This window comes from Lates calcarifer, linkage group LG9 (assembly GCF_001640805.2).
Source record: "Lates calcarifer isolate ASB-BC8 linkage group LG9, TLL_Latcal_v3, whole genome shotgun sequence".
In the NCBI taxonomy this organism is placed as follows: Eukaryota; Metazoa; Chordata; class Actinopteri; family Centropomidae; genus Lates; species Lates calcarifer.
The window spans coordinates 15,246,562-15,255,842 of record NC_066841.1 but is presented as its reverse complement, the minus strand read 5'-3'; the positions used below and the strand labels follow the sequence as shown (position 1 = coordinate 15,255,842).

The window sequence follows — 9,281 nt, the reverse complement described above, 5'->3', positions numbered from 1 at the left end:
ATCTGTCTGTTCAAGATGAAGCTACAGACAGAAGGTGGTTAGCTTAGCATAAAGACTGAAAATAGAGGGGAAACAGCCAACCAGGCTCTGTCAAATGGCAATTACCTTTAAAACTCGTTAATGTTATGTCAAGTCTGTATTAAAATCTAACTCTTAATGCTAAGCTAACTATCTGCTGGATGTAGCTTCATATTCAACAGACAACTCTCGGCAAGAAAACAGGTAAGTTTCCTAAAATGTTGAACTATTCCTTCAAAGATGCCTCAGCACAGTAGAATTGCCTTATCATGCATCATAAATGCAGCTTTGTCCACACAGTCACTCAAACACAATGATAAACATTCAGTGTGTTAGGTAAATCCTAATGCAATCCATACTGTGTCTATTTGTTCACAGTATGAATGGTAGGATTTATCACATGACTGTTAGATTTTGGTATTTGCTTCATGCAACAGCTAAAACCAAATCAACAGGGTCTCATAAACCTCATGCATCAGGTCACTGTCAAAGCCTGCACCTAAACCACACTAACCTTCGTCTGGTCCTCCAGACAGGCCTTTCAGGCCAAAGAGGGTACAGTAATTTGTCTATCATTATTTCACACAGAGGATGAGAAAGAAAAGAAGAGTGATTCACTGGAGAAAAACAGTTCATTTTAACTGTGGATTGGCTGTTTGTGTAAACTCACCTCTAAGTTCCCTCTCGCTTTCTTCAACACTCCATGCGTTAGAGATACTGCATATGGGGAAAAAAACACAGATATTCAGTTTACAATGATGCAAAGAAAAGCTGGAAATCCTCGTATTTTAGATGTTACAAGCAGATCATATTCATAATAATAATTTCAGCTCTAATATACAGTACAAACTGTTAAAGTAAAACAAGATAATCATACACTGATCAATGATGACCCTCTCCATTCCCTCTTTGAGCTGGTTGGTGGTGCGGAGACGTTTAACGGCTCCACTCAGCATCCTCTCCTGCTGAGACAGCCTGCTCTTTAGTCTGGCTATTTCATTTTTCAGCAGTTCATCCTGATGAGGGAGAAGGAGAGGATAAGAATTTGGTCTGTAGATACTTTAAACTAAATCTACATATACATATACATATACATAGATCTACTAGGCAATATACAGTGTGTGTGTGTGTGTTTGTGCGTGTTTACCTGCTGGTTGTTGCCACTGTCTCCTGCTGTGTTACCAACTGGCAAAGAGACTCTCCACACAAGTTTGAGGAGTCGACCAGCCTCTTCTAACACCTGCTGCATGGTGTTGGTGCTGCTGGACAAACTCTTCAGATGCTGCTGTTCTATCACCTATGAAGAACACAGTCACGTGAACTCTGTTACAGTATTATCATTCAGTAAACCACAAGCTGAAACTAAAAACATCTACAACACGATAGTTGGTCAGTACCTTGTTGTCAGAGCCCTGCTGCCTGAGTGTGTGCAGACACTCCTGCAGTTGTGTGTCCATGCTGCGTGACAGCTTCCGACCTTCTGAGATCTGCTTGCGCAGGGCGTTGTAGTCCTCTATCAGGCCCAGAATATGGCGGCCATTGCGACTGGCCCACATCCTGTGGCCCGGCACGAGGCGAGAAGGAGCGCCAGAGACGCTGTCGCCAGAGCTGCTGCTGAAGTCCACCTCTGAATGAACGTGGCGTTTCTCATCTGAAAAAGGTGTTTTGAAATATGCTTGAAAACAATGCTAATCTGTGTGGGTTTGTATTTACTACTATAAGCAAACATCATGCTGACTCTGCTGAGGTTTTCTTACCATGGAGGGCGCTGGTGTGTTCATTGTGAGACTGGAATGAGTGGCGGAGAGGATCGCAGCTTTCACGACCAGGTGACCTGCCTCCTTCATCTGAGACAAAACAAACACTGACATGACTGGCAGATTCATGTGTCTATATTAGGGATCGACCGATATGGTTTTTTCAGGGCCGATACAGATACCGATTATTAGTAGTCAAGGAGGCCCATAACCGATATTTGGAGCCAATATTCATTTGCAGTAAAAATGGCATAAAAATTTTGAATAATACAAACTCCGGCGCTTAACTTTGTTTAAATGCCTTTAAAAATATGTTTCTTAAACAGCTTTTCAGATTTGCAACATGTTAAAGGTTTTTTTTTTATCTTAGACAATAGACAGCTTTGTTTTTTAAATTCTAACAAAAAGTGCAGGGAGCTCCCAGGCTCAGCAGCATGTCTTATAAAGTTAAATTAAAACTTTAACAAATAAATATCTCCCTAAAGTTTTCTACAGCAAATAAAGTTTACCAAAATTTCAATATAACTGAAATGTTATTTTATCTTTCACTTATCTTTGTTTTAAGTCCAAACAAAAACAAAAAGTGCAGGGAGCTCCCAGGGTCAGCAGCATCTCTTATAAAGTTAACTGAAATTTTAATTAAATACATAAATAGCTTCCTGATGTTTTATAAAGTCAATAAAAAAAGTTAAATAAAATTTGCACAGAAATGTGAATCTCAAATCAATTAGTAGTCCCAATTGAGCAGCACCAGATTGTGGTGCAAAAAGCAGAGTTGTTCAGTGTGTGAGCACTGTGCATGCACAGCTTTCACTGCTGATTGGCTGTTGCCATGGCTCTGTGTGTAACCAATCAGATGGTGCTGTGGGCGGGACAATGCTGGAGACAGAGTAGTGACTACAGACAGAGAGGAGCAGCTGCATCAGCGCCAAAATAACCGCGTTTTAAATTGATCTGTTATCGGCCGGCGGATAAAAAAAAAACGACTGATGCCGATATTCGGCCGATAATCGGTCGATCCCTAGTCTATATGTGTGTGTTTGTATGTTTACATGTGCCACAGGTAATTAGGACATAGGTGTGTGTGTGCCTTGTTTTTACCTGGAGAGGACAGCAGGTAGTTGATGTTGATGGTTTCGGAGCGGTTGGGTCCTCTGAGCAGCTGCTCCTCCAGTCTCTGCCGCAGAGCCGTGTTGGTCTGGATGCTCCTCTCCAGCTGCAGCCTCAGGTGTCTGATCTCTGACAGCAGCTCGCTCAGGTCCACAGAGCTGGAGGAAGGGACGGGAGCTGGCTCCTGCATCGTCTCACCAGAATCTGCTGAGAGGTACAATGACGGAAAACAATTCAATTATCTAGTGTTAGTGTTCAAAACAATGAAACACCATTTAGCAAGTCTTAGAGTGACAGCACAGATAATTTTATTCTTTTTGACATTTTATATTTAAGTAACATAAGAATAATGAATATAAAAATAGAGATAAGATGAAAGTGAAGTACAACAGACATTAACACTGGGAGTATCGGGGGGGGGTTGTTCTGGGGGTAGGGGTATGTCGATTTGTTCCAAGATTATTTTTACTGTTGACTCAGTCTTTGAAATGGAAAATAAGACCTCTGCCTCTCCATGTCAGTACCCCAGAACACCACTCTGCAACACCATAATCTACTCCTAAATCTGACACTTTGACATCTCCCATTCCTGATTTTTTTTTTTTCAGTCTGCAAAGCTTCTTACTTTACAAGAGGCTTTTAAAACAGCCATCAAGCCACTGTTACTGTGTCAGACACATCTCAATAACAGTATTATACACATGGCTGCAACGCAGTAAAAACTAAACCCAAATCCAAGACAGAAATAGAGTTTGGCTACAAATCCTGGAAAAATTGAAACTGAAACATTGTCGAATTTAGATGATTTGTAGTTGTTGCTTAGTCACAGTGTCATCTCTCCAACACAAGTGTAGACTTACAAGTCCAATATCAATCATTCTATTACAATTTAGGCTACATAAAAAGAAAAAACTAACTAACTAAAAGAAATAAATAAATAAAGATGCCATACCGTTGGGTTTCTGAGCTTCAGTCTTGATCTTTTCATAAACTTGCAGCTCCACTCGCAGTGACTGGAGGAGATGCTGGGAGTCGGACAGCTGCTGCCTCTGGAGCTTCACCTCACACTGCAACCTGGAAACGCAAAACAAACAGAAAAACACCAAAACTCTATCACAAAGAACATAAATTTAGAAAAAGCATCTACTCTCAAATACATCATGTACTGTGTATAGCGTTTATCTACTTTTTTTTGTTTCCTGCCCATAGTTAACGATGAGCCTTATGTATATAGTACACAACGGCACACGCTCAGAGTGACAAGATAAGGAAAGCGAGAGGAGAAGTGATCTGACAGTAAACCAGACTCCAGGCTTCGGGTGTCAGCCTCACTCAACTGTGTCAGTAGGACTCAGGGCAAGAGGTCACATACCATCATAATGGTATGTGCATGCATGTGCTCATGGATGAGCCTTCAAATGACTGTGACTATCATGTTTCTGAGTTGTACTAATAGCATGGAATAATGGTAATAGTAATGACTCTTTAGAATGGTAATTAGCAGCCCTGTGTAGTTTCAGGTTGCATGGAGGAGAATAGTAATGACTAATAGTGTGTACTGTGAGGAGACATTTAGGTATATGTGGTCCACAGCTGCTTGTTGTTGTGCTAGTGATGCACTGATGTTACCTGAGTGTGTGTGTGTGTGTACCTGTGCAGCTCCTCTTTGCTGTAGTGCAGTGAATCCTGCAGCTTTGAGTTTTCTTGGCTGCTGTGCTCCAGCCTCTCCTGAAGTCGGTTGTTTTCCTGCCTCAGTGCTTCAGCCTCCTTCTTGCTCTGCTCCAGTTTGGCTGTCCGCCTGGCCAGAGTCTCACGTAGCTTCTCGTTCTCCCTCTGCTTGTCTGGAGGAAATAAAAGTATTTTAAGTCCGTGTTAAACGCCATGTGAGTGATAATATTTGTGTATGTATTTGATAAAGGTAAGAGCAAACTTTTAGGGCACTTAAAACAGAATTGGCCAGAATGGGCTGGTGTGTGTGTTCCAATATCAGCCTGTAAGAAAATGTTTATCTTACCTCTAGACCCCAAGTTGAGCTGTTCCTTCAGGGCTTGGTTTTGTCCCCAGAGGAATCGCACCTCATTAGCCAGCTGACTCTGCTCCTCATTGCCGTGGATGAAGATGTTGGTAGCTGCTGAATCAAGGTTACACAGGTTAGTCAGCAAATACAGACATAAGTGCACAGAATAAGATTTCCTACCAATAACAACAGGGAGAGATAAAGACTGATGTTTTTAGTGTGTACCTGGGTCTTTCTCCACCTCAGCTAGTCTCCTCTCCAGCTGTTCCCTGAGACGGTCGTTGGTGTGGATGCTCTCCTCCAGGCGTTGCCGCAAAGCGCGGATCTCTTGTAGATGTTCTGCCAGCAGGTCTGACAGACACACATGCACAAAGTTAAATAAAAGGAATACTTCAACTGAACTTTAAGAGACAGATTTTAAAAAGGAAAATCTAAGCAGAGACAGAGATATCCTGATGATATTTACCGGAATTCATCGTGTGAGGCTGCTCGGCACCATTCTTCGCTGCCGCGTCTCCGTCTTGTTTATGTGCTCCAGTCTGAGGCCCTGACCCCTCCTGGTCGTTACCTTGATCCTGTTCCTGATGGTGGGAGCTGCTCTGGGCCATAATCGAGCGGTGCAGGTCCAGTTCGCTGCGCAGGGAGGCGTTGAGCTCCTCGCTGCTTCTCAGCTGCTCCTGCAGTCGCCCGTTCTCCCTCTGCAGGCCCTGCAGTCTGCTGGCAGCGTCCCTGTGTCTGGACACACCTTCCTCCTGAGCTCCACCTACAGGAGTGACAGCTGCTCCCGTCCAATCAGAGGGGTGTCGCTGGCCTAAACATGCACAGAGAAACAACAACAGGCAGATACATTAACAAAGAAAATGTAAAAGATAGATATTAATGCATTTATTCATCTTCTGTGGTCTTAAAATCAGAATTTCATCATTTATCACCCAGTATTAAATCGCTAAATTAATACTAGGTTATGCTTCAGGAAATAAAGTTGGAGTTGGTAAAGCACAATGTCACCCGTAGCCGTCATGCTAACACAAGTAGCTGCAGAACAAGATGACTACTGACATGTCAGGAGCCAAAGAGGTAAGTGTTAGCAAACATTGAGGGAAATGTGACTAGGTGGACAGGCCCTTGTCAGGGACCTCTCACATATCCACATGCTTCACTTCCCGCTGTAATAGCCTCCACTGTCTCTTTTCCCGAGGGAAACACAATTTGAAGATTGAACCGGATAGGTGCCACTGAATAATGCAACTTTAAGTGGAGGTGGACTGAAACTGGACACCTGCTCTGCCCTTGGCCGGCGTGCTTTGTCCTGCGGGACGCCTCGCTGCAACAGAATGGGTCTGAGTGGAAAATAAGTGCCGTTACAGGCTGCGACTAGACCGGCCAGGCTGTGGACAAGGACTCAGGTAATCTCAGTGACATGCCACTGAGGCAAGAAAAGGGGAAAAATATGCATTTTTAATGGAGCAAACATATTTAATCATAGTCTAGCGCACGCTGTACCTGGCTGGGCCTGGTGTCTTTGACACTCAAGACTATAATTGGACTTGGCTTTCACACCCACTCTAAAATAAATTCAATTATTAAGACTATACTTTAAGTATTGCATCTGCTTACTGTGAGCTCGACTGCCACCTTGTGTGCTGTGGCAGGAGGAAGAGGTCCTGTCTGAGTGGTACAGATCAGAGTGAGAGCTGTGGTGGCTGCTGGGACTCTGGCCTCTGAACTGGCTCTGCAGGCTCTGGATGAGACGGTTCTTCTCCTGCAGCTCTTTAGCCAGCCTGTGAGGAGAAAGAAGGAGAGGAGGAGGAATGAGTCATGTTGATACCAGCTGGGATGTCTCAGTCTTTACACCCAACAGCTGGATTTTATCCATCACATCATCTCGCTGGGTTTTGCTGAGCGAAACAATGTGAAACAAAAACTCAGATTGAGGAACAGCACCCAAGAGAGTGATGTAACTGAAAGACAGAAAAATGTTTCCAACCAGAGGACTTCCAACTTTCAGTGGAAACACACAGCTGGAAAATAGGAAAGAGGAGTTCACAGCAAACGTCATGCTGCCCTGTCGGGATCAAACCCACTCACAGGTCCAGCTGCTCCCTGGTGCATTCAGCCAGGGTGAGATTTTGCTGGACGAGGACGCTGATGCTCTGCTGCAGCAGCTCTCTCTCGCCCTCTAGCTCCAGACGCAGGTTATCTAACTCCTGCTGGATCCTAGCTGGGCTATCAGGAGGATCTCTCATGCTCTCCTCGTAGGACAGCAGTGACAGCGATCCCTGCCATTGCTTCTCAAGACTGCCCACATCAGTAATAATAGGGATGAACATATGTCAATATGAGCAGCTTTCATTTCTAATCTAATGATACGGAAACACTGCTGAAAAATGTGTTAATTGTGACGGAAAAAAAAAAGACAACCAACCAACCAAACAAACAAAAACAAAAAAAAACTACTTATCTCTGTGTTTTATACAAAGCTTAATAATTAATCTGCTTTTAGAAAAATATTGCTTGAACTGAGAGGGTCATAAATGGATGAAAATTGACATGAGCTGTTTGTGCTCTCTGTTGATGTCCTGATTCCTGAGAGACACCAGTGACCCAGTTAGGGGCAGTGTGACCCTAATGTTTTGGTTGACACACACAGAATTAGGTCAACAGCAGGACGCTATTCAAAACCAACATCACATGCACCGCCCAGGGTCATAAGGCAATTTGTCTAGGGGGAGGTGGGGCAGAGGGCTTTAAAAGGGTCATGAGACAAACATCATCAAAACAGCTCAGCAAACGACCCTCCACTCCACAACAGTGACATGGACCATGTGACCATTAAAAAAATACAGTCTATAAAGAATACAGAGCATTATTTCTGATACAGAAATGTGAGCTAGGTTAGAGGTACAGTAATTCTTTCCTGGGTGCAGAAATCATAGTTGATGATCAGCCAATCACTGATCATGAATCAGTGATTGGTAAAAACACATTATTAGCACAGTTGTCCCTGCTGATTATTAAATCTGAACCAATAAATGCCCCCGGTGAGATGATTTTCTAATTTTTAAGACTTAAGACAACAATAGTATATCATATAGAGTGCATAAAGACAGATCTTATGTGCAATACCCATGTCATTCAAGGAGCAGTTCAACATTTTGGGAAATTCACTTACATGGTTTAAGTGAGTTAAATGAGAAGACTGATACAATTGTTGTCCATATACTAAATACAGCACAGCCTTTATTTCATTTGTGCAAAAAGTGTAAAGACGACAGTTGTCAATCTAATAAAGGATTATGTGCTAGATTTTCTTACCATTTTGTTGCCAATGGACAGAGCCAGGCTGTTTCCCCCTATGACTGCTGGTACTACCCTTATATTTACATAACAGCTTCTCAGTCTTCTCATCTAACTCCACTTCAAACCATATAAGCGTATTTCCCAAAATGTTGAACTAGTCCTTTGAAATGTTAGCAGTATCAAGGAAATTTGATTTCACCCAACCATCTTAAATCTAACTATAAAATGGACCGGATGGTGAAAACATTACAGATGTCCGTTTTCCAGCAGTTGGTCAATTAGGATGTCAACAATAAGCGAGTACAGACTGAGCGTTTGAGACGTACCTGCGCGATAGCTCCAGAGCCGCCACATCCTCATTATCCAGATGACTCTCTCCTAGCAGACAGAGGAAAAGATGCTGTCAAAGACCTGTCTGTAAAAATCAGTTATGGGTGACTGCTCTTTTGTTTTCATCTCTCTGCATTCTCTTTGTTAAACCTTAACTTTTTTCATATGACTAAAACTCCTTTCCTGCTTAAGTTCTACTAAGTATTGAGATTAAGTAGGATTAATTTATTGACCAGTCAGACAATGGTCAGTTGAGATCCCAAAATCATTCTTTATTTGCACGTGTGCTGGCTGGCGTTTTATGTGGTTTGGCACAGTTATGTATCATAAATCACTAATATAAAGTAATTAACTATGTTTGTGCAGTGTGGTTCTGATTAGCAACATTTCTCAAAAGACAACAAATGCAGATACCATGAAGGCAGCAGCACCTACCTTTGTCCAGCCGTCCCTCCAGTCTGTCCAGAAGACTCAGGCTCTTGTCCAGCTGCTCTTTGACCACCTCCCCCATGTAGTAGTCGACTTCGCTGGCCTGCAGCAGCTCTTTGAACGCCTTGCTCAGCTCCTCCAGCTGCCGACGCTGCAGGGCTCCCAGCCTGCGGCTCTCCTTGATCTGCTGCCTCAGTTGTGACAGCTCCCTGGCCTGCGACTGTACCAGGGAGTCCAGTCTGTGGAGAAGACACAATGAGGACAAGCAGGGAACAAACACCAAGGTTATAGCACAAGTCTGGGTTTGATTTACAAACTGT

At 43.2% G+C, this 9,281-nt stretch overlaps 1 protein-coding gene across 9 annotated transcripts in view; it reads right to left on the bottom strand.

Moving 5' to 3' along the window:
* Nucleotides 1-9,281, bottom strand: part of LOC108874015 (CDK5 regulatory subunit-associated protein 2) — a 32,850-nt gene that overhangs the window by 814 nt on the left and 22,755 nt on the right. For 5 of the 9 annotated variants that reach the window (XM_018662355.2, XM_018662362.2, XM_018662357.2 and 2 more), the window contains 15 exons: nt 8,968-9,200; nt 8,529-8,580; nt 6,520-6,683; nt 5,369-5,713; nt 5,128-5,253; nt 4,900-5,016; nt 4,537-4,726; nt 3,838-3,959; nt 2,877-3,092; nt 1,776-1,865; nt 1,416-1,669; nt 1,166-1,315; nt 896-1,034; nt 689-735; nt 533-587 (listed from right to left, as the gene is read on the bottom strand). In XM_018662355.2, coding sequence (XP_018517871.1) covers nt 533-587; nt 689-735; nt 896-1,034; nt 1,166-1,315; nt 1,416-1,669; nt 1,776-1,865; nt 2,877-3,092; nt 3,838-3,959; nt 4,537-4,726; nt 4,900-5,016; nt 5,128-5,253; nt 5,369-5,713; nt 6,520-6,683; nt 8,529-8,580; nt 8,968-9,200 — 2,300 coding nt within the window. The remainder of the gene's footprint in view (nt 1-532; nt 588-688; nt 736-895; nt 1,035-1,165; nt 1,316-1,415; nt 1,670-1,775; nt 1,866-2,876; nt 3,093-3,837; nt 3,960-4,536; nt 4,727-4,899; nt 5,017-5,127; nt 5,254-5,368; nt 5,714-6,519; nt 6,684-8,528; nt 8,581-8,967; nt 9,201-9,281) is intronic. The other 4 variants (XM_018662358.2, XM_018662356.2, XM_018662359.2 and 1 more) reach the window with 4 other exon arrangements.